Source organism: Eulemur rufifrons, chromosome 1 (assembly GCF_041146395.1).
Source record: "Eulemur rufifrons isolate Redbay chromosome 1, OSU_ERuf_1, whole genome shotgun sequence".
Classification (NCBI taxonomy): domain Eukaryota; kingdom Metazoa; phylum Chordata; class Mammalia; order Primates; family Lemuridae; genus Eulemur; species Eulemur rufifrons.
In genome coordinates, this window is record NC_090983.1 from 32110161 (window position 1) to 32135514 (window position 25354).

General features: G+C 40.1%; 1 protein-coding gene across 8 annotated transcripts in view; it reads right to left on the reverse strand.

Annotated features, from left to right (window-relative positions):
* Positions 1–25354, reverse strand: part of SPATS2L (spermatogenesis associated serine rich 2 like) — a 152324-nt gene that overhangs the window by 48574 nt on the left and 78396 nt on the right. For all 8 annotated transcript variants that reach the window (XM_069488255.1, XM_069487915.1, XM_069488454.1 and 5 more), the window contains 3 exons: positions 7389–7497; positions 4124–4173; positions 1464–1710 (listed from right to left, as the gene is read on the reverse strand). In XM_069488255.1, the coding sequence (XP_069344356.1) occupies positions 1464–1710; positions 4124–4173; positions 7389–7497 (406 nt within the window). The remainder of the gene's footprint in view (positions 1–1463; positions 1711–4123; positions 4174–7388; positions 7498–25354) is intronic.

Consider the following 25354-nt stretch of genomic DNA (forward strand, 5'->3'; position numbering starts at 1 on the left):
CCACAGCCTTCTCTAAATCTACGGTGGCAGCTAGCACACCGCTTTGAATATGAGAGGAGTTTAAAAAGCCACTGATTCAATAAACTCAGGATTTTAGAACTAAAAGAAGGACTTTGGGGATCAGCTGGCATAGTGGTTCTTACAAAGAGATCTACCACCTCTTAGGGGGCATTCTGAAAACCTGAGGGAGCGATTTTAAAACTTATGAAAGTGATTGTATATGTGTGTGTCGGGGGGATGCCACATGACATATAATCTCAGGAATGTCCTGCAAAACAGAGAATTGCCCTGTGTCCTGAACCTTCTCATGTCCTCCTGCACAACTCATGATTGTTTAAAAAAAATATAAGTATGTGAGCCTAGACAGTTTTACTATGGATTTCCAGGATTTACTTAGATTTCCAGGATTCAGCTATTGTGTAAATAAAGGGCAGATGGCATTTCCTTAGGACATCTTCCTAAGAGTGTTCAGACCATGGCTAAGAGCTTTTCTCTATGTGGAAAATTACACAGCCAACCACACTAGCAGCCATAGTGTTGGAGCTGACACCCACCACCCCGCCTTGGTCTGCATTTATAGCAGCTGCATTCACAGTGCTTCCATGTACACATATAAATATACTTACTGAGCTCTTACTGCACAAGTCAAACACAAAGAAACAGTGTCCAGAATAGCCAGTTAACTACTGTCTTCTTTTAATTGCAAAGTGACTCATTATAAGTGGATGTGAACATCTGGCCACTTTTTAAGGCTTTCTATTGTATTAATAGTTATTCCTGAACTTCTTATATTTTTACTTTATTGAAATTTTGTTTCTAGGTAGGTTATATTACGTATAAATTTTATTTTAGGATTTACTATAAAATGGGGCATTGGGTCAGAGAGTATTGAGAACCGTTGATCTAGTACATTTCAGTGTAGTATCCTTATTTTTCAGAAAGGAAATGAGACCATAGAGAAGAAATGATGCACCCTAGGTCAAACAGTGGATTAAGAAGTAGCCTTTCATAGATTAATTAATGTATAGCGGCAGCACAAAAAATTAACATTCCAGATTCTAACACCCTAAAGGATTATGTTTTGTCATATCATATACAAAATACCAGGAGTTACAACAATCTGGTCTACTCTTGCTAAAGGAAAACATTTTATGGCATTTCCTTTTGTCAGTGATTATCCTTCCCTTACTCCCGGTGAATTCCAGCAAAGGTGTCTATATAGAACGTTTCATTAAAGTAGAATTTCCATTTAAAAAACCTCTGATCTAGTGCAGGGCTAGACGGAGCGTTTATTCTTTGGCCCTGTTCCACCCTACTCTGCCCCCTCCTTTGCCGTGCACCCTGCAGAAGAACAACCTTTCGTTTCCAACAATATCAACAGTGTCAACGACTGCCCCGAGGAGCTCCCTGTGCATTCGTTTCCGCTGTGCCTTCCTACGCAACTTTACTTAAGCATCACTGACCTGTGACCCCACGAAGTGCCTTTGAGGGTTCCTCGAGTATCGAGATCTTTTTCTCACGAGGGATCAGCGCTGGTTTCTCGTTGGCAGAGTCAGTGGATGAGCTGTCTTTCTCGCAGCCATTCACGTGGCCGTTTTGTATCTGTGGCGCTTGCGGCTGCAGGGGCCCTGCTTCAGGCCTCTCCGCCTTGTCTTTAGCATCTTTGTTGCCTTGGTGCTGCTTAGACTTGCTTCTTTTTCTTTTGTTGTTCTAGAATGAGAAACAAATGAGAAAGTAATATGAATAATTCAAGCTCAGACCCTTGAAATAAATACAAGGTGAATCTGAGAGATGAAAGTAAGATCTTTTGTGGGTCCTGGCTCTTAGAATGGGTAAAGACACCTATGTCTTTAATAACCATCCAAATTAATTTACATATCTTCTTTCTTCCAATAAGATCTATAAACTTTCATAAACAGTAAACAAAAAGGCTCCATTAAGAGGAAAAAATAACAAGGAATGGCTTAAATAGCTGACACATTATTTGAGCAACTTGAGGCTCCACATACATGAATGGTGATACAGTGAAGTCTTGTGATATCCATCCTGAGAAAACTTGAATTGATTTATTGTGTCATTGGGGAACAGCTCTCATTTCTTAAAGTGGTGACGGGGCTGGAGGAGTCAGGAGCACACTGAGGTCCCCACCGTCTGGGGAGGACAGGGGGCAAAAGGGACGACTGGGAGGGAAAGGCAGGCAAATGAGGATGGAGAAGGCCCCAAACCAACCAGGAGATTCCTGGAATTGCTGCCCTGGTCCAGGAGGTCCCAGGTAGCCACGGGATCCATAATCATCCCCCCATATTGAAGCTGGAGCAGACAACTGCTCCAAGGTAACGCCAAACTGATGTGAGTCCACCTGGCTTTGGATTGTGCAGCTGGACCCCTGGACCTCCTGGCTGCTAGCTGAACAGCATTATAAGGCTTCATTTTATTTACTTTGAAATAACACAACACTGCATTTTATGCAATTGAAATTTTTTAGACCCTAGTATCACAGGGGACTAAAAGTAGGGTTTTACTATATCTCCCCTAAAATGCTTTAATGGTAAATAATAATGTCAAGGAAATTAAGAAGATGTGCCTCCTAATTATGTTGTGTGCTTTACTTGACGTGTTTTTGTACCCAGTTGATATCTGATGTACTCAACAAGTGGTATGGCACAGGCCCCGGCCAATCAGAACAGACACCGACCCATCAGGAAGATCCTGCCCCACCCGCTGAATCGGTTTGTGCAGGTGAACATCACCCTGGCTTTGTCCTTCAGTACATTTAGAAAAGAAATACAAAGAAACAGTTTTGCCTTCTCAATTCTCCTCCCTACTCCTTTTCTTTTCCTTCCAAACCCATAATCATGGCCCCTCCAGGAGAGCGATGTGCGTCCAGGGGTGAAACAAAGGGCCCACGGCACCTGCTCCCCAGCAACCCCCAGTGGCTTCTGATTTTCACAGTCCACATCTGCTGGGCTGGGGGGCCCATCTTCCTTCTGAACCTCCAAGAGGGAGACTCAGTAAAGAGCTGGGTCTGCAGCTTCTGTCTGCTCTTCTTTTCCCCATCAGAGAAATTTAACACCCAAACCACACATTTGAAGTTTTTCTATGTAAGTATAAATACTGCCTTTAAATCACTTGCAAATCAACTTCAGCTCACACAGAAGCCTGGGAAACTATGATTAAAGACAAGCAGAGGTTGTCAAAGATGGTGGTATACAGAGGTTATAAAAATCTCACGATTCTTCCCGTTCTATGTGAAACGAGGAGGAGAAAAAAGGGGAAGGGACAATTCCAGTAATCTTGGGATTTTATGAAAGTAATACTGCATTTTTTGTTTGTTCCAAACGCATTTCACAGGCCTGTGATCTTCCTCACAGGAAAAGGTAGACTGGTGCACTGAATCCTGGCAGGGCCCAAACACAGGGCCTTACCGTGTCGTGGTGGGCACGGGTGGGAGGGTTACTTTGAAAAGAACAGTAGAGTTTTGCTAGCGTGTGCACAAGCACACCTCACATGTGCCCAGAAGTCACAGACTCTTTGTGACTAGACAAGAAAGCAAAATAATTCGAGTGAGACCGAGTAAAATCTCCTTCCCTCTGTTCTAAGGAGCAGTACACTGGTGCTCAAGAAGGCCCCTTACTTATGGTTCTAAGGCATTTTCTTTTCTTCTTTTATTAAAGATCTACCATAGAATTCAACCCAAAAAGTATCTCGGGGCAGCCTTGGAGAAATTCTTTCAGGTGGAAACACATGTGAAAATAGATCTAGAGCTTTTCTGCCATCTTTAAAACACTCCTTGATTTTTTTCTTTGTGCTACTAGATATGTTCAGGCAAGTTCATGTTTTGAATCCTTTAAATTCTCTGGCTGGGCTCCCCTTAATACTTAAAAAGAAAAACAACTCTGGAACTTCTTAAGCACACCTGGTAGTTAAAAACACCGAACAGAAAATAAGGGCATTAGCAGAGACAATGGCTGGTAATTTAAGAGAGTCACGAATTTGGAAGCTTTCTGGGTGTATATATTAACATATTTGAAAGAAGTATAAAATTGGCAGCTTTGTTAAATGATAACAACTATGAAGATTTTGATTGAAGATTTTACTAACTTAAAACCAATATTAATCTTACCTTCTTTTTTCCTGTCATATTCCATTCTTTTAGAACTTGAATTGCACTGCCTAGACAAAGACAAAGAATCTTCAACAAGCATTCACATAATAAAACACCACACAAAATTCATCCCTGTCTTTCCATCTTGGTAGCAATTTTTTTTTTTTTTTGGCTTTTTCATTTGTTTTGATACATCCTACCTTAATAAAAATGCCAGTTTCATTTTTTATTTCCCAGATTTTCATTTAATTCACTGCGTGATCTTGGTTTTATCGAAGTATTAAGCCCCACTACATGAAGCTTACTATTTTATCATTATATTGTCTTAGGGAAAATGAAATATATCTTCAGAATTTTCTGATAGCTTCATTGCCATAGGTAGAATTAAAATTATTCTGTTTGATATATGAATAAAGATACCTATAATCTTCTGAACCAAACATGGGATTCTGAATATTATTAATCATAGCTTTCTTTTGGCCCTTCCATTCCTTTTTCTGCTCCTACTCATTATGTTCACAACTTGCAGGGGGATGAGGAAGACAGATTATATGATGTGGGTTTCTCTCGAGGCACTGTGGATAGGGATGTGATGTGGTCTTTACAAGCCTTCCACCTTGAAATCTAAGAAGTTCACTAAATGGAGAGTTGCGTCCCAGGTTCTGTCCATCCCATTCACATACATATATGGAACTGCACTGACCCAGAGGAAAAACTTAACCTGATTCAATTATAAAATATTTTTAAAGAAATGTTTTATTACTGGTCAGCTACAATCAGTGTTTCCACACAGTCTAACAAAGTTAATTGATTCATTCCAAATGTGACAGAGGTAATTTCAAGAACAAGTATATTGGTAATGAGTACATCAGCTGTTTCCAAATAAATAGGTACAGTACTACTGAAAGAAGATACCTCTTAAATGTAGTCTTTGAGCAATTTTAAGCATTCTCATACAATCTTATTATACTAATAGCTCTCTACAAGGAGTGTGTTGGTTAAACAAAAGATAAACTTCAGGCTGGTCTTTATAACAGATTTCAAATTAGTAGGGTCCCAATTATTGAGTCTGCTGTCACTCTTAGAGAAGCAGAAGGCCATACGGCTTTGCCTAATGTTTAGACAGGCTAATTATTCCTATCTATTTAAAGTTTCCAATCCAATGCCTCTCTTAGACTTATTTGAGTTACATGTACTTGAAATAATAAGACTGCACCTAGGAGTAAGCTATAATTTAGACTTTTTATTAACTGGGCTGGTCTTTCTCTAATTTGCTAAGAGATTTAATGTTTCATAGTATTTTTCTTTTGAATAACTTTAGAGAGTCACTTTCATTAGGTTTTTTGGTAAATCACTCTAGTGGTTAACAATAATTAGGGTAGTTCTTATAGCTAAGCTTCAGTTTTCTAAATAAAATTAAATTTTAAAAAATGTTAAATACTGTTCTTTTTAATCAGAAGAAGGTGGTGCGTTGCTTACTGCTTTCAGAACTGCAATATTCAATTAGTCCTCTAATTTTCATATTTTGATATAAATTCTATTTATAATTTGGACAAGGAGCTTTAGAGAGTAATTCTGAAGAAGAAATACCCATATTTACAGAGAATTTTGAAACTGTTATTATTAAATTTTAATTATACTGAAACTACTTGGAGTTTTTTTTTTAGCTACTTGGAAACAGTGCTTTGCATACACCTCATAAATGACTCCTAACAAATATTTTTTACACTCAGTGGTTTTTAAACAAGTTTTCCTATTCATCCCCAACCAAAATGATAGGAGGATTCTCAGTAATCAATGAGTTTTATTAATGAGATCTCAACATTGACAAGGTGAACATTTCAAGGAAAAGCTAGGTGCTCTATTTAAATACAAACAGATTCGATGACAGTCCATCAGTTATTGCGAGTCTGTGCATCTCATCAAGGTCATTCTGCAATAAAAACTTTCACGGTGGGGAACATGGGGGCCTCAATCCAAGTACGGGTAGGAAGGAATGGGGATAATAACCTTTTTCCGTTCCTAAAGCTTTTTTCCATGCAAGTGATGTTGGCAAGTGAAACCTGAAAAGAGAATTTAGCTGGGCCAGGATATGCATATTTCCAAAAATTTTCTGAGACAAATTGTACCTAATGTTGCAAAGTCAGATTAGTATTGCATTCTCTACTATTTTTTCCCTATGACTAAAGATTCTCTGTTAGTATACAAAGCAGGGGAAAACAGTGAAAAAAGTTATGTGCTGTGAATTTGCTTGCAGGTCTATTTTGAATGATAATCATTTGTCAGTTCAGTTAGGATACTAACCCTTGACTGCTGATATCAGAATGTAAGCATGTTGCTTGGTTCCAAGATCTTGCCCTGAAATGCAATTATACTTGTAGAAACTCAAGAAGGTTATTCTACTTCTAGGAAGATAAGTAAATCAAAACTGTCCTTGACAAATAAAGTGTAAATATTAATAGGATACAACTGAGAAATGTGCTGGCAGGTCTTCTCAGACCTTATTTGTCAGATTATATTTAGCTAGTCCAAATTTACAAAATAGAAACTGATACCAGGACAGAAGACATATGATAACTAAGGACAGGTAAGAGATCTTTGTTCAAAACTGACACTTGTTTAATTTGATTAGGAGAGGAGAATTTCCCCATAATTGATAGGTAGTCTAAAGCATTAAGCTGTAAATTTATAGGATAAACATATTCCTGAGACTTTAGATTCTATGATATCCCTGGCAATGGACTGTCTAAACAATACATGTTTTTTTTCAAGAAGCAAAAAGGTTTTCAAGGTAGATATTCTTGATTAATTAGGCAATTTAAAAATCATAAAATAATAATATTAAAAGATAAACCAATCCTCTAGACTACATAAGCATCAAGGACAAGGATTCCAGTCATACAGCCAAGTAGAATTACACTGACTGAAGAAGTGAGAAGGCATTCTGGGTCAGGAATGAAGTACATTATCCTCTATTAACAAGGACATCACCAAATAAAGGATGTTTAAGAACAAGTTGGAGGGACTGGTGGACAAGGAAATTAGAAGCACGATAACCAGCATTCTTTGAAAACTATCCACAATCCCTTTCATTTCAAATGAGGGCAAAAGAACTTCCAAATTCTGCTCTTACTGAGTATGACCGTGTGTTTTTAAAACCTAGCATATTTTTATGAGAACTAAAGCATTGGTAACTGATATTCAGTTCATTTAATGAAAAAATACGGACTCTATGGAATATTTAGTTCCAACATCTTCGGCTCCAGGGGACATGTATACCCACCATCCACAAAGGCTTGCACGGCTTTATCCACATTAAAGTCAAATTGTTGTAGCACCAGGACTATTTCATTATTGCTTTTGTTGGGAACAACTGATCTGACTGCATATATCTGTAAAGGAAAAGAAAAGAAAAAGAAAAGTTAACACTTTTAAATACTTTTATCTATAAATCATCCCCTGGATAGAATTACAACTGTTAGAAAGGCCCTGAAAAGCCAACTAATCCATCTTGTTGCCATCAGGCATACTCAAGGCATTGCAGACCAGTGAAATTCATCCTGGTGATCACCTTGATACCCACTTTATTTGTGTACACATTTTTACAAAGATCTCCTTGTAGGGCTGTAGGAGTAAGTGTGAAAAGCCAACTCTGGTTTTGCAGTCTACCCTCCCCCAAGACTACAGATGCATACAAGATGTGTTTTCATTGAGGACACAGAATCTTTTTCTGTCTCAGGCTTCCTTTCCACTGGCTCAGGGGGTATCTTTAGAAGCCATACAGAAATAGCCTCATGCCTCAGCTTCTCTATCTGCCCAGTAGAAACAGACATCTCTGGGGTCACAGAAGTGTGCCATGAAACTCCATTAATGTTTATACAGATACAAAAATGTGGGGCATTGTATTTTTAAAATACAATGTCTTAGCCATCTCACAGAAAATGTTCTCACACTTCTGAAAATCAAACATTTCAAATTTTAAAACTATGCACTGTAGGATGTTTTGTACCAAAAATTAAAAAATAACTAAATAAAATAGTAAAAGTAAATATATGTATGAGTTAAGGATTTCAACAGGTTAAAGCTTATATTCAATGTTTAGTGACCTATATCCATTTCTTAGTCAAATTTAGCATGTATTCTTTCTTCTAGCCTATTAGAACTAATTGACTTTTATCTCATAGAATTTGCAGTTACTACAGAATGCTGTTATCTATTTTAGAGAAATCTGGCTCACCCAGTTTTCTATCAAAGGGATTACTGAAGCTGCTACTGAAAAATACTAGAGTACTGCATGGTACAAAGGTAAGCGATCATTAAAGCACTGTACATTCTTTACATGTTTTCCTCAGTGGTTAAATAATGACCAGTGAGTTTTAGAGTCAAATGCAGTTTAGTGTAATTGGATTCATGGAATATGGATTATATGGGTACAGTATGTGTAATGTGATGTTATTGACCTGAACATTTATTTGAGCAGTAAAGCCTATTTCCCGATTATGTTAGAAAATAGGCAGCCTACTCCGTATAGATCTGTATATGAGTCTTAAGGTTGTAATGAGAAAGCAGCATAAGCTATGGGTATATGACTTGCAGAGGTGCTGACCCTATAGATGAGAAAGCTGGTTTCGGATCTTGACATTTATAAATGCTAAATATGTGAGTTTTACCGAGGACTCTAATATAATATATATATTTGTGTATAAATGATTCAAGATTCCTTTGGTTATTTTCTATTCTCACATTTTATGGTTCTTAATTCTTTTAGCCTCCATTAAAAAATTAACTTCTTCAAATCTAAGTTCTTTCTCACTTTTTCTCTGTACTCTCTTTAAAAATCCAGTTCAGTGAATATTTTTTGATGCCTATTGTTTGACGAGACACCATGCTTTCTGGAATTCAGAGACTAGAAGGGGATACACACACTGATCAAAGGATCACACAAAATAAATATACTTTGTGTGTAAGTGCTATAAAATTGTGTCAGAGGGACACGTGACTTTATGTGATATGCTGAGACCTGGAGGACGAGTGAGAGGAGATGGTGGGAGGGGAAGGGGAAGGGCATTTTGGGAAGAGGGAACAGCATGAGTGAGGAGCCAGGCACAGATGAAGAACAGCTGGAGGTGAGTTCGGAGGGGCAGAGGGCAAGGCTTCTAGAGTACACGATGGGGCCAGAAGTGGGTGGGGACTGGATCCTGCAAGGGCTGTGAGGCTGTGCACATGGTGTGGGTCTCCTGAGCATCCCTCAGCCAGCCAAGATGGGGAGAACAAAAACAAAAGCAAAACCCCCACATCCAGCCCAGGAAGGTCATTAACAGAGTATGTCCAACAATAAATAATATTTTCCTCATAGTTACCAGTGCATTGGAGTTAGCATAAAAATTACATGTTACCCTTCTAATATTGTTCTTTTAAATAAAATCTAGCATTTCAAGCCATCATGGTTCAGCTCATATTATACAAAATTTCCTAATAATCACTGTCATGATTACCACATCAGGCATGCCCTTCTAAATAATACAATGCTTAGTTATTAATTATATTAACTACATTACAGTTACATTAGACCAAAGTTTTCAATCCACCTACATAGCTGTGTGAATAGTGAAGACCCAGAATTATGGAATAAACATAAAATAATTGCTCTCCTGCTTCCAATCCCTCCCCTGCAAAACACAATACATTTTATTACATTAAGGCAAAACACAAAATAAACCACTGCTTGTAGAGACACTTCCTTTTTAGATGTTTATACTGCTCTTGACTATCTTCCTTTAAAAGAAAAAAAAAAAAAAACATAACCATGGCCAGATGTGCACAGAAAACATTTTCTGTTCTTGTTATTTTATATATCCTAGTTTTGAATGTATCCTTAGAAAATTGTCCATAACTGAGTCCTGATATCAAATCTAGCTAAATATTGGATACAATTCCCAGAGGAAGATATCTAATTAAGACATGCATTCCAAGTTTTACAGAAATGAAAAAAAAAGAAAGAAAAAGAAAAAAACAGTTTCTGCCTATCTTGGATATTATACAGTAATGTTGAATTCTAGTGAATTTCTGGGCCAACCTCTGTGTCTGCTTTAATCACTGGGCTTGGCTAATGTGAAAAGAGCAGCATTGTTTCTCAACCTTGTTATTTATAAATTCACTACACTTATTTTCCTATGGAAATGGCTTTGAGAAAGATGGAGAAATCGTGTGCACTTCTACGTGCACATAAAAATACAGGACCCTCACTGTGTCACTATTCATGACTCAGCAGAATCCTAAAGGGTTGAGCCTGTTCATCTAAAACAGCCCTCATTATGAAGCAGCTCCAAACACAAGGCGAGGATGACCAAAGCAGTGTGTGTTATAGTGAGGTTGTGCTGCAGGGCTGCCTCTGCAGTTGGAAATGAAGCTTCTGAGGATGGATGCTCCCGGAGGAATGGATCAATCAATGCGTGACTAATGGTAGTTTGCATACGGAGAACTCATAAAATTCACGCCCGCAGCGGCTGTTTTGCAGAGGCTGTTCTCTGGCACAGCTTCACAGGCACAGCCTTTGCTCCATTGCCACAGCTCGGGCGGGTGTGCCGGCTGCTGCAGCTTCTTCACACCTAAGCCACTGTCTGAAGCTGCACTGGAGTGCACCCCTGCAGGACTCTCACGCCATAAACCGAGTGGTCCCATCAGGGGCCCGCTCTGGCTGTTGAGGGACAATCAAGACTGCTAGTTAGCGGTTCATTTAGCAACTGCTCTACCTTTCCGAAATTACGTTCCCCTGTTTTGCTTCTACTAATTTCAATCTGGTTTGGCAAAGTCAATTTGCTATCTAGAAATAGCACGTTGTTTTGATGTTACCTTTCGAGCGTTTTAACCTCGATTCTCTCCTCTCTCTGGGGCTTCCCTATCTGGCTGCGCAGGCTCTGCCCAGTTCTGCTCGCGTGCACTAAGCAGGCAGCCAGGCGCTGTGACTCCTATGGACACTTCCCCCATTAACCTACCTCCCCTGTACCCCAGTTGTCTGGTTTAGGAGCTGTTAACAGATTTCTTCATTCACACTGTGAATTTTGAGGGCCTGTGTGTGATGACTGCTTAGAAATTCTTCTTGGCTTCCCAATGAGCCATTTCAACTGCATTGGAGTTTCAAACATGGTTCTGACCAAAGTTTTCAATCCACCTACACAGCTGTGTGATTCAGCAAAGAACAAGCATTATCAAATAACCATAAAATAACTGCTCTCTCTGCTTCTGACTCTCCCCTGCAAATTCATTCTGAGGTGGCTGCTCTTTCTGAAGTATTAATATCATCATGACTATTTTACTCCCTTCCCTAAGAATTTAAGAATAAAGTGAAATTCAAGACCATCAGCAATTGGGCTCCAACTTGCTTTCCAAATGTCCCCCCCACTCTACCCCTTCACAGCCAAGCTCCTCAGGCCCAGTTTACCTCCCCTCCCCACACCCTGCATCTGTCCCTGACGGCTCCCTGGACCTGAGATGTGTCTGTTTGTCTGAATCTTACATGCCAGCAGAGATGCCATGTGTTCCATGAGGTCCTCCTTGATCCTCTCTGCTGGAAGTCATCCCTGACTCAACTCCCATAGTGCTTTGTCTGTAGGTGTCTTTTAAACCTTAGCACCTTTTCCTTTATAGCCCATGTATTTGTGGGCATGTTGTGTCTCCTAGATAGTAAGCAATGTGAGAGCAGAATCCTCGTCTGTCATTTTTGGATAATCACCATGCCCACCCCCGAGTGACTAATATGGTTCCTGTAGTAGTTATGTAATAAATACTTATCCGGGGAGAGAATGCCAACTTATAGCCATGCTAGGCTGTTGCTTTGAGCCAAAGGAAGCCTCCAGCAGTGCGTGTGGACAGGGCCCACCCCAGCACTCTGTATCTACCATCCACAGTAACAGGGGGCTGCTCTCACTGACTGTGATGTGTCTAAGCGGTATACGGGTAGAACATATATGTGCTCTTTAAACTTCAGTAACAGAGATTGGAAGAAGATTTATGAGACTTTAAATTCTTACAATTTTACTTCTATATAACAAGGTACTAATGGTATTTTTTGGAGTTTAAAAAATGTGAAAAAGCTCAGTTAACTGCCTGTCTATCCTTCCAAAGCACAGCTCAGCAGACAGACATTGGTTGAGCCCCACTAAGTGACAGGAACTGAGGATACAAAGAAGACCCAGATATAGTTCTGCTCTAAGGAGGCACAGTCTAGCAGTGGAGCCAGAAACGTCTATCATAAAAGTATGTAATAAGTACTGCACTCTCTTTATGAACAAGGTACTGTGGTACTACAGAGAAGGAGGCAATTAAGTTTGCCCGAGTAGGGGAGAATACTTTATAGAGGAGAGAGCCAAATGTCGTGGAAAGAGCTCTGGAATTAAACAGACCTATGTTCTAATCTTGGCTCTGCCACACGCTAGCTCTATGACCTCGGGTGAACTACTTAAATCTTTGAAACTTGGTTCCGTAGCTGTAAAATGAGGATATTATCTGCTAGAGTCCCTGTAAAACAGAAAGAGATGATGATGCATGTAAAATGTCTGACAGAATTTGGCATATATTAGCTGCTCAATAAATTTTTAAAAGAAAAAAGTGTGAGCATTTGCATTGGGCCACAAAGGAAAAGGGCCTCTCTAGGTGTGGCTTTGAGACTGAAAGACCACATGGCTCAAGTATTGGTCAAGACTTATTTGGGTAAGATTGCCCTGTGCTCCCCCCTTCTTAGGGAACCTCCTTCCTCCATAGCCTTGCTAAAAGGTCACTGGACCTAAGACTCTGCCTCCACTGGTGCCTCCCACAGGTACCATAAAGAAGTCCATCTTTAGGGTGGCTAACATGTGCTTCTGTCCTCCTCTTATTCTTTCATTTCATTATTTGCTAAATGTCTACTATGATCAGGTACTGCACTAGTAGCGGGTACGGCAGTAACAAACCATATGGTCACTGCCAAACCTAGAGAAGGAAGTAAATTAAAAAAATCTCTAATTGCAATTCATGCTAAGTGAGTGCTATGAAGGAAGCAATCAGAATACAGTGACGATGCATCCCAGTGGTCAGGAAGTGGCCTGGCTAGAAAGACAAAGTGGGCCAACCAGACTCTCTGCCTTGGGAGCCTGAACTAGTCAACACAGAGAGAGAAACCGGAGTGGAGATGAAAAGGGGCTGGTGTCAGAGCTGACTCATTTTCTCTCTTTCCTGCTTCTTTAACTTTTCCTGAAGTCCCAGGAGACCTTGCCAAACCTTTATAACTGTCTTTTTTTTTTTACTTGCACTAGTTTGTGAGGGTTTCATTTTCTAGAGCAAGTATCGAGTGCCTGGAGGCAACATTAGTAGCTGGAGCTGGAAACAAAAATAAATAAAGCCAAATAATTAATCCAATTGGCAAAGGTGAGAAACGGAAGATTTTAAAGAAAAGTCCAATTAGAATGTGAATGGCAGATGGGAGAAGAGAGGCCCCGGAGCCTCGCATACACACCTCTTCCAGCACCGATGTTACCATCCTCATTTACTCATGTGACTACTTGCCCCCTGAATGACAGGGAAGTGTGTTTTGACATCCACAGGGTTTAGGACAATGGGTGGCATTCAGCAGACAATTCATAAAAGTTTGTCAAATGGATGAATGACTGACCACATGAGTAAAAGGAAGCAGGGAGGCAAGAAAGACGGTTGTTCACATATTTGGGCTTTATTTATCCATTTTTCTTAGTGCATCTCTAATTCAACATAAAGTATTACACAATATTAAAAAGCTTAATGGATTCGAGCCCAAAATGTACGGAGTGCCTCCTAGGTGCCAGGCACAGCATATGGCTGGCTCTTGCCTTGAGGAACTTGCAATCTTGGAGGTGAGCTTAATCTCATCCCTAAATAAGGACAGCAATCAGACAGCCAGCAACCTCCTTCTCACACCAACAAGAACCAGAGTTATTTATGGGTTTGCCATTCCTGCAACTTTGAAAGGAATTTTATAATCAGCTTTGGTCACATTTCTCAAACACTGACCCATTCAGAGATGCCTTAAAAACACCTCATCTGTGTATGTTTTGCTTCACTTGCTGGGCCACTAATATTATCTACACGCTAATGAAGGCAGTTCTCCTACAAATCTTCTTGGGGGAAGAAAATACGCTTTGCGGACCAGTACCTTTGCATCATGGCTAATTCCCTAATTTAATTGCCTTTTCCAACATCTACTTCCTGCCAGCAAAAAATATGCACGAGGTGTTGTCATGTTCTACTTGGCTGACTTTTGGGGAATTAACACCAGAGGTATGAACAAAAATTAACTTTTTTTTTGGCAGGAAACCAGGATTAGAAAGAATAATGAAGATTTGAAGATGGAAAAAAAATGTAGTTTTCACAGAATCATGGCATGGGAAGTTTAAAGTGGAGAGGATATTAGAGATAGTCTAGTAGTGGCTTCTCAAACTTTAAGATACATTAAAAATGCCTGGGGATCTGGTCAGAATGCATATTCTGATTCAGCGGTGGGTGGTGGTGGTGCTGAATTCTGCATTTCTAATAAGCTCCCAGGTGATAGAGACACTGCTTATCCAGGGATATGATAGGCAGCATAATGCCCCCAAAGATGTCCATGCCCTCATTCCCTGGGACCTGTGAACATATTAGGTTTTGTGGCGAATTGAGTTTGCAGATGGAATTAAGGTTGCTAATCAGCTAATCTTGAGATGGGGTATCATCCTGGATTATCTCAGTGGGCCCAGTACAATCACAAGGATCCTTATAATTGGGTGGAGGCAAAAGAGAGTCAGCATGAGAGTGATGCAATGTGAGAAAGCCCTGAGCAGCCATGCTGGGTTTGAAGATAAAAGGGGGCCGTGAGCTAAGGAATGCAGGCAGCTCCTAACAGGTAGAAAAGGCAGGAAAGAGAATTCTCCCCTAAAGCTCAGGAATGCAGCCCTGATGACACTTTGATTTGAGCCCAGTGAGACCTATTCCGACTTCTGACCTCCAGAACTGTAAGAAAATAAATTTGTGTTGTTTTAAGCCACTAAGTTTGAGGGGATTTGTTACCGCAGCAGTGGAGAAGTAACATAAGGGACCACACTTGGAGGAACAGAAGTCTACTCCTTTCTTCCTTCTTCCTAATAGGAAGATGCCCTTCCCTATGTCACCAACTATCCTCTTTTTAAAAAACATACCTTCCAGATGGCAGCTCTCTTCCCCCAACAAAGGTTTGGGCCAATTCTAGCTATTCACTCATTCCAGCCAGATTTTGTGATAGAAAGTAAGATGAATCTGATACCATCTTTGCCCCCAGGGAGCTGACAAACAGTAGGAAAAATAAGGGAAAGTCATAAATAGCAACCATGTCATTCTGATAACAAAGTCTTCTCTGAATCTCACCTGTCCTGAATTCTTTCTTTCATGAACCTGAACAGGTTCACTTTATCTTTTACCTGGACTCTGAAACAAGCCTCCTAATTGGATTCTCTGGATGGTTTCTCCTCTCTCCAATCCATCTTAAGACAATCACTGCACAATTAATCTTCCCAAAGTGCTTGAGCATGTTCACTGATGGAGGGAGGGAAGGAGCCAGGAATGAGAAAGAATTTAAAGAGGGAAAGAGAGGAGATAAATTATGAAACAAGGTCCCAGAGGAAATGAGAGAAAATGGTATCAAAACCCATGTGGAAAAGCAAGTTTTGGAAAGGAGGAGAGATGCTTCTTTTTCTCTTTCTAAGAATTCTGAGACAGGAGAGAAGGACAGAAAAGGAGAATAAAGATGCAGCAAAAAAAAATTGAGATTGTAAAGAGGAAAATTTATGGAAATCATTCCTCTGAGTGAGTTTTTGAGTTTGCTTTGGAGTTTAAAAAGTGGATAAAGGTTTAGAGCTGCCCTTAGGGGAGCGAGATAGGAAATGGCTATTTCATTCAATGAATGAAAGAATGTCGAGCAGCCTGAAGGTCCATGATGCGGGACAGCACACATCTGTCACACATGATGCGGGACAGCACACATCAGTCACGGTGCTGATCAGTGTGGCTTTCCCTGGCAATTTTCAACAAGCCAGAAGGAGGAGCAAAGGAAAGGAACGACCCAACATTACAAACTGTAAGAGACACAGTGATACATCCCGGGGCTCAGTGGGGCCGAGTATCACTAAGGCAGCTGAAGAAAGCATCTGTGGTCTGCAAAGTGGGGGGATGAACTGGGAGTCCAGAGAGAGGCTAAGGGACGAGCGACCCCATAGGGACAAAGAACAGGTGTTAAAGAGAGTGAGAGGATCAGAGAGGTTGATAAGAAGGACGTGGCGAGAGAGAGGATGCTAGATATTGCTAATCCTTGGTCCGAGTGCTGCCTTCTGGTGTGTAAGTATAACCTCGTTTTCTACAGACCAGCCCTTTACTTTTTTAAAAGAACCAAACTGTTCCCCAGAATTTCATATTTATGGAATTTTTCATAAACTGTGCTTCCAAATTTTTTACTGTCTGGTCAAGCTCTTCTGAGTGTATCCTATTAAAATGTGATCCTATAACAGAAGCACATTCCAGAGTGGCTGGATGAGAGCACAGGACTGTGGGACCTGTGGTGCCTTGGTTAGGCCCCATTTACCCATTAAAGGAATCTAAGATGGCATTAGCACTGTTCGGAGCCATGTTAATCACTAGCTCAAATGGAGCTTCCTTGCTACTAACTCTCCCTAGATTGTTTCTGTGACAAATGTGCCTGTCCTATACTTGTGCAATGACTAAAACACAAGGGTAGGATTTTACATGCATCTTTGTTAAATTTCAATATGTGAGTTCTGACTCATCACTCCAGCCAGCTGTTACCTTTTGGAACCTTGCATTTTGCCACCACAAACAGGAATGCATAAGCCATTCCTTCCAATTTGTATCATTTAAAAATTAGTTGACATCTTCTATGTCTTAGAAGATTGGTTGATTTGAATTTTGTATAGGCAAGAACCAAGTACAGAGGCCAGAGCATTACCACAGGAACTTCCCTCAAAGTTGATACTGATCATTTGTTTATTCATTCCTTCAATCAGTCATAATGTACAGACTCCAAAGCCAGACTGCAGGCAGTGACAGATACATTCCCTGACTTGCCTTGGATTTATAATCTAAGGAGGCAGATGTTTGATGAAGTCTCTAATGGGGGACCCATCCTAATCTAGAGAGTCAGGGAAGCCCCCTCCGAGGACTGAAGTTGGTTTCAACTGAGAGTGACGGTTAGTAGCACTGTATTAGGTGAGGGGAATGGGAGAAGAGATGCAGTGTTCTAGGAAGAGGGTACAACATCTATGAATGAACAGGGCCGACTGACTAGAAAAGCATGCTCAAAGGACTGGAAGCCCACATGGTTGGAGCACTAAGTGTGAAGAGGAGGGACACTGTGGATGAAGCTGGAGAAAAAGGCATGGGGCAAAGTGGGCAAGGCTCTGCAAGCCACATTATTATTCTGAGTCTTATTCTGAGGGTGCATCAGGGCCCTTATGGAAGGAGCATCATATTTTTGTATTTAAGGTCATTCTGGTTTCTTTGTGCATGAGCTGGAGGAGATCAAATGGATGCTGGTTAGGATTCTAACACAGCGTCTGGGGGAGAGAAAAGGGACTGAGATGGGGCAGTGTAGAGAAGGACTCACAAATGACTTGGGAGGAAACAACTGATTAGTGTTTAACTAGATGCAAGGAATGAGGAAGACGGAGGAAGGTGGATAACTCTGGGTTTCTGGCTTGAGCATCTATGTGGCTGGTGGGGTCACCCCCAAGGAGGGAGCCGTGGTGGAGACAGAGCACTGTACCTGCGGGGATCAGCTTTACTCTCTGAGGAGCCTGTGAGACATCATGTCTGGCACCCAGGAAGCAGCTGAATCTACGCATCTGGAGTTCCAGGGAAGAACTCAGCCAGGGATAGACATTTAAGCACTGTTGTAACAGAGTAGTCATCCCTCCTCCCATAGATATGGAAGCGTAAAATTTAGAGTGGGTAATATGTAACAGGGGGAATAGTCTGGAAAAAAAAAAAAAGGCAAAAATTTACTGTCTCTTTAAAACCTCTCCCACTCTTTGAGAACTGCATCCCGGCCTTCATCCCTGAGGCAGGTTAAGTTCTTTGTTAAAAGAGATAACTCAGCCATCCCAAGCAGCTCCAGCCCCCCAGGTGGGCAGCTGGCAGAGGTCATAGGCTTTGTCTTTGGCAGAGATGGGACAATTACAATAGTTAACCACAGCAGCCTAGAACTGAGGGACCCTCCCTCTAAAAGCTCTGTATTTCTGCTTATGTTCAGGAAATTTGGATTTTGAGACAGAAGGTCTACCATTTTTCCTCCTTTCCAGGGCAAGTAATAAGACTTTTCTTTCCTCCTTCCCAAACCACTTGTTCTCATTCTTCCTATGCAGCCTCTGAGGACAAGTGCTGAGCTTCCCGTAATATGTCAGCATCAAACAGCGGTCTCAACCTGGGCTGCAAACTGGAATCACCTGCTGAGTGTTTAAAACATACCTACACCTGGGCCCCACCCCAGACAATCAAATCTGGGACTTTGCCTTTCTTTCTTTTTTTTTTTTTCTTTTTTAAGTCTTCCCAATGACCCTAATATCCATCCAGACTTGAGAACCATGAGTGAGAAATATAATGGAAATCATAGATTGCTAAGAGATAGGGGATAGCTTTTGCTTCTAACTTAAAATATTTGGTAAAATCTTTTCTCTCATTTTCTTTGGAATTTAAGGTCTCCACTTGGGGAGGAAAATGGTAATTATTGACATCCACACTCCCTGTGAGTTTTCTTTTTTCCTGCTCATTCGCAGAACTTGCCCAATAAAGGGTGCCATAAAAGTATAAGTCACTATGATTTTTTAATCAATACCAGAATAAAGGAGTTAATTATCCTTTAGTCAATACCAGAATAAGGGAGTTAGGTGAATCTCTAAATTATATTAACCTTGGATGTTTCTTCACTGTGGCGTGGGGGAAGCAGCTCATCTAAACAGCATGGGAACTAGGAACACTCTCCCTTTTTAGAAGGAGTTTATTTGTTCACCCACATACCATTTTTTATTCTAACAAGTTTGATCAATTTTAAAAAAGCACACTGGCTTAAACATCAGTCAAAATTATCATCTGAATAACCAGATCTTGTTTTCCCGATGATTTTATGTTTGTTTGTTTGCTTTTCCTCTAAAGGCATTAAAAAGAATTAAAACTAGTTTGTTCATTCAGCCTTAGTTGGATTCCTAAAATTACAATTTGAGCCAATAAAAATTTTAAAGACCACTAGCAATTGTCCATCGATGGATAAGTGGATAAAGAGAATCGGTGTGTACATACACTAGCACAGTATTCCACCAAAAAGGAAGGAAATCCTGCAGTGTGTGGCATGACGATGTGGATGAACACCGAGGACATTATGGTAAGCGAAATAAGGCAGTGACAGGAATAACACTGCACGATTCCTGCACGATTCCACTCACACGAAGCATCTAAAATAGGCAAACTCATAAAAGCAGAGAGTAGAATGGTGGTTTCCGGGGCCTGCAAGGAGGAGGGAATGGGGAGTTGCAGCTCAATGGGTATAAAGTTTCAGCTACGCAAGATTAAATCAGCTCTCGAGGCATGGTGCCTAACGATACGGTATTGAGCACTTAAAAATTTCAGGGAGTAAATCTCGTGTTCAGTGTTCTTAACACAGTAAAAAAAAAGACAGACATTAACTTTAGGTTATGCAACTGATCCTCAATCATTTCAATACATTCTTACTGATAATTATGTTCAAGGATTGGGAAGCAGAGTTCTGAAGGATCCTGACGACAGAAATGCTATGCCAGGGAACAATAAATGGACCTCGGAGATGGTTTAATGAAGTTCCTTTATTTTGTAAGAAACTAAAGTACAGAGAGGTTATGCACTAACTTCAAACCGAGGCAGCCAATTCATGTCAAGACTCAGGCTGGCACTAAGGTTCTCTGATCTGCAGCACCGTCCCCTTTTCTGGTCTCACACGGTGCCTACAAGGTGGGAAAGACCATGGATTCATCCCATGTTAGAGCTGGAAAGGATCTTGGAGATCATCTACATGAATCCCCTCATTTGGCAGATAAAGATACTAAAACCAAGAGAGTTGACACAACGTACAGAAGGACACAGTTTTTCAGTAGAATTAACATGTCCCTTTGTTACTTTCAATGTGGTCAGAAACAGAGTATACTTTTAATAGAAAGTAAGATTACTAAATCATTGTTTACCCTAGGAATGGAGAAAATTCCCCAGACCAATGGCAGTATGGCTCACTCAGCTTGCTGAGGGCAGGGAAATTCTAGAGTTTGCATTTTAATTTGCTAATTACTTTAGAAAAGTGGTTCTCAAGTTTTTATTTATCCTTTTTAATAAACATAAAAATTTCATGCTTTTCTCATATGATGAAATTCCAAACTAGGTATTTCAATTTCTTTTTAAAATATGTATAAAACTTTGTTATACTCTCAAAGTATAACAGCTACAGAAATCTGGGGTGGAATGGAGCTCGGCTGAGTGACGGCCCCGCTGCCGCCCCTGTGGGCCACCAGTGCCTGTACACCCCAGCCACACTGCCCCCACCCCAGGTGCTCCCGGTCAAACCTGACGCAGGGAGGCGCTGGCATATACTCACTTCTGAGGGGCTCAGGAGTCCTCCAGTGGGCAACTTTGGCCTGAACACTGCCCATCAGCCTGCAGACGCTTTCTTAACACTTTGTTGCGAGTTTGAGACTCTTTCTACACTATTTTCCCTTCGTCTTCTTTTCTTAGAGAGAAGGTCTCACTCCGTCACCCAGGCTGGAGCGCAGTAGCACAATCATAGCTCACTGCATCCTCCAACTCCTGGCCTCAAACTATCCTCCCGCCTCAGCCACCTCAGTCCACCAAGTCCCTGGGATTGCAGGCGTGTGCCACTGCATCTGGGTCCCTCACCTTTCACAGATGTCAGACCTGCATGGAAGTGGAAGACTTCCTGCCTGTACCGGCTTAGTCCCCTTGGCCTTTTACAAACACTAGCCTCCTCCCGCCTGCTCCCCGCCAACGCATCTCTTCTAAGCCCATTTCATTTCATTTCATCTTGGTATCTGCTTCTTGAGGACTCAAATGAACAGAAATGTTTTTGTTTTTTTTTTCTAATTGTACCTGTCTTTTCCTCACTGACATCCTAATAGTTGCCCCAATCCAGGGAGGCATGTCCCATATTCTTCTCCTCCGTCCTTACGAATTGAGAATGACCATTATAGAAATATTGGCTAAATTATTTAACTGAATATTGCTTAATTAGCAAATATTTTGGGGGCATAAAATTTATGATATTACTATTACAGGAGCTATTAAGTACACAAATCAAAAGTCCATTAGGAGCTTGTAATCAAGTTGTGGAGAAGTGACTTACAGAGAAAAAGTGGTTTTAACAATAATACAGAGCAGCATACTTCTAAGTGCGAAATCTACCCATGTATCTTTCTGTCTGTCTGTGTATCTTTCTATCTGAACAGATTTTCAGTGTGCAAGGTCAGGAGAGAAGAAACCATTGTTGCAAACTAGTCATTTTTTTATCTGTAAAAATTGAGTAATTTAATATGAAGGATCATTGTGAGAAATAACAAGAATGTTGGTAAAGTAGCTATAAATCCCAAAGGATTGCCAACAGAGGTTACTTTTTCCTGCCGCCAATGGATTTCACTTTTGACATGCTCTTGTATCCTTCAGCATTAACCATCTATCTTATATATACACCTCTCAACCGCAGTGCAAAAGGGGCTACGATTCAAGGCTGAGAGGGGTGGGGGGCAGGAGAAGCAGAACAGAAACACTGTGAATTCCAATCATGTAGCTTGGAAAAAGCAATGTGATGCTAATCCTACAATAGTAAATTTCTTCTTATCCCCTGAAACTGATGCTGACATTTCCATTTATTCATTCAGTTCCTTTAGACTCCCTGTCAAATCTCTCCTAGTTGCCAGGCAACAGTAACAGCAGTTCTGTACATAAGCATTAGGCAACAACTATTGTCAATGTTTCTCCTTTCTTTGAAAGGGAAATTTAATGATCCTTTCCTGTGAGAAAATGATGACAAGAACCTGTCCATAGTGAAATCCGAAAGCTGTGTGGCTTTGTGTTCTTGCTGTCTGAATCCAAGCGTGTGGCTAAATGGACTTAAACACTCCCGCAAAATTATGGAATTAAAATTTGCTCCAAAGCTTGCGTGGTTTGGTCTTTCAAAACAACTACATAGCATTAAAGCTTGTCTCAGATCCCATGAAATGAGTTCTCTAGTAAACAGAGTTAATATTTTAAAAAGTTGCATGATGATGGGTTTCTTCTGTGTACTTGCTTGCTCTCTGATCCTGTTAAAATCTCTTTAATCAAATGCTTGGGATTTTTCTGACCATACTCTACTCACATAAAGATTTGAACTATATTTCAGTACTCTATAAAACATAGATCAAGACAGTCACAGGAAAAAATAATAAAACAGTATAAATTTATTATAAGATAATAAAACATCTGCCCATCTACTGTGGACAGATGCCTGGACACTGAGACATGAACGCTTTCTATTGTGACCATCTGCAGAAATGCTTAAGATGAAACCTCTCTGGACAAGACTCTTCTCCCCTTTTCTATTCCTCTTCCTCATTTTAATGATTCTATATGATTATTGTTTACAACCCAATTTACCTCTGTAACTTTAACAGCTCTAAAAGCTATTCCCCATAAGTGGCACAGCTCAGCAATGATATTATATACTGAGCTATTGCCCATTTCCATAGCATCATATTGTCTAGTCTCACTTACTTTTTGTGAGGCTCAGCAATAGCTATAAAAGTTTGAAAAAGTCAAGTCCACTTTTATGTTCTTTTTCTCATTTGTGCTTTTAATTTTTTCTTTTCCAATCTTGGTTCTATGAGAATTTATATTTTGAGTTCCAAATAAAAATGTTAATTAACTAGAGCTCCTTTTCCATTTTTTAATTGTACAATAAACAGACGAGCTCCCCCAGATCCCTTATAGCTTATATTACTAACAGCTCATAAAGCAGCTCCACATTTATTATTGTATTTGATGACTCAGTGAGGTAGGTTTTATTAACACATCCAATCTAAAGATTAGGAAACTGAGGCCCAGAAAAGTAAAGTCACTTATTCCACGATGCTCAACTAGTAATTGAAGAGGTAATAATCTCTGACGTCTGTCTCCAAACTCCATTCTCTTTCCACAACCTTACTTTGTTGGAGATCACTTCCTAAGTACACTAGATTCCCTAGGGTGGCTTAGGGATCACTCATTAGAATTAATTATTAGTCCATAACAGGACAGTCGGCAAATACTAACCCCTTTTACCGACAAGGATCCCCTTTACTTTCCATCACCAAGTTTTACTGGCTGACTTACAGTCTATTCAAACTGATTTATAATAATGCATGAAAAATATCTGACAAAAAATTCTATTTTGTCTATACCAGTTCTAATAATCCTTTCTTATTTGGTTGAGAATTACATTTAAAAATTTGTAAATATATTTTAGCTTGGTACCCAAATATTTCACATAATAAATAATCTAATGGTCACTACTGAGCCCTATGTTTAACCCATCAATGAATTTCTAGGGTTGAAGTTCTTAAAAAAAAATACATCCTTGAGAGAAGAGGTGTAAAAAGTGAGGACGCCTGAAATATAAGATCCCTGATTAGCCCAAAGATTTTGTTCTGATATTGCTCCTTAATAAAGTGAGATTTGGGGATTTTTTTCTCCCTTTGATTTCATTTATTTATTTTGGTGCAGCGATATATTACTGGTTACTCATGAAAGGACCTCATTTGTTATTGTAAAACCTACCCAAGACCATCTGTAATTGATAATCATCTGGTAAAGAGGCTACTTTTCTGCAGAACTACAGGTAGTCAACTTAAGTTCTGTTTTTAGAGGCAATTTAAAAATGCTTTATTTAATAGCAAAGAGAGTACTAAAATGAGATGACATTTCCATTAACCTACATTTCATTTTTCAAGAAGGATTGAGATTTTGCAAAATATTGTGAACGGAAAATGTAGTCTCTAAAGAACTTAACTATTCAAGCAGGCATGTTCATTCATTCATTATTCATTCAGTTATCTAACTCTAACTCTGGGTCAACTGTGTATTGAACCCAAGGATAGCAATAGTGAGGCCCAGTCCTTCCTCCAAGGAGCACACAGTCTCACATGCGGAGACAGAGACAACTAACAATTGCACTACTTGGAATCACAGCTGTGATGGAGAACGCAGAGAACCCTACTGAAGCACAAGATGGAGAACAGAGGAAGGGCAAATAATTCAGGCAGGGCAGGAGGAAGGAGAAAGGAGATGTCTGAAACAGTTCCTACAAGGAGGGCTGGATCCCTGGAGCACCTCCCAGACAGAGGAAACTGCCCTTGCAAAGGCATGGAGCAGGCGCCGCCAAGTCCAGGACGGCTGGGCTGAGGGGGCGCGTGAGGATGTGGTGGTGTATGAAGCTGTACAGAGAGACTGGGGTCTGCTCGTGCACGGGGTGTGTGCCACACTAAGGAGGTTGAACTTTGACTCCAACCATACTCCCAATTTAAATCCTTATAGTTTCAATCCAACAACATAAAGACATTTTAAAATAAAACAGTTAAAAAGAGTGTCAATTTTAAGTTTCAGTTGTCTGGAATATCTTAAGTTACTAGTTGCTTGTCTGGACTAAAAGCTGCATGAGGACAGAAATTAAATTACTTCCTCACCAAAGCACCTACTCCGATTCAATTCATCCAACAGTGGACCCACAAGCGATAACCAATGAGCTCATTTCTATCATAAGACTTACTACTAAGTAATTTCCCACAGTGCTTGACTAGACATTGTATCAAAAACACTACATAGATCTGTTCTCTGATCTCTAAAAGCTTACAATCTAAGACATAACAGTTGTTGTTATTCTTAATTTTCAGAACTGAAATGTCACTGCTCTGTGTGACAGATTTGAGAAACAGACTAATCATAAAAAGGCCATAAAAGCTAATAACTAAAGGAAGTAAGTGTACTAAAATAAATCAATGTAAAATTATAAATGATCAGAATTTTCAGTTGTTTGTTATGATTTATTTTATGGAGTTGAGAAATCTATTAACCTTTCGACATGGGAAGATGGAATTCACTAATTGAGTCAGAAGGAGTTCTACTTTCATTGTCATGCAGATTGATAATATTTACAACTTACACATCATCGTCTTTCAAAAT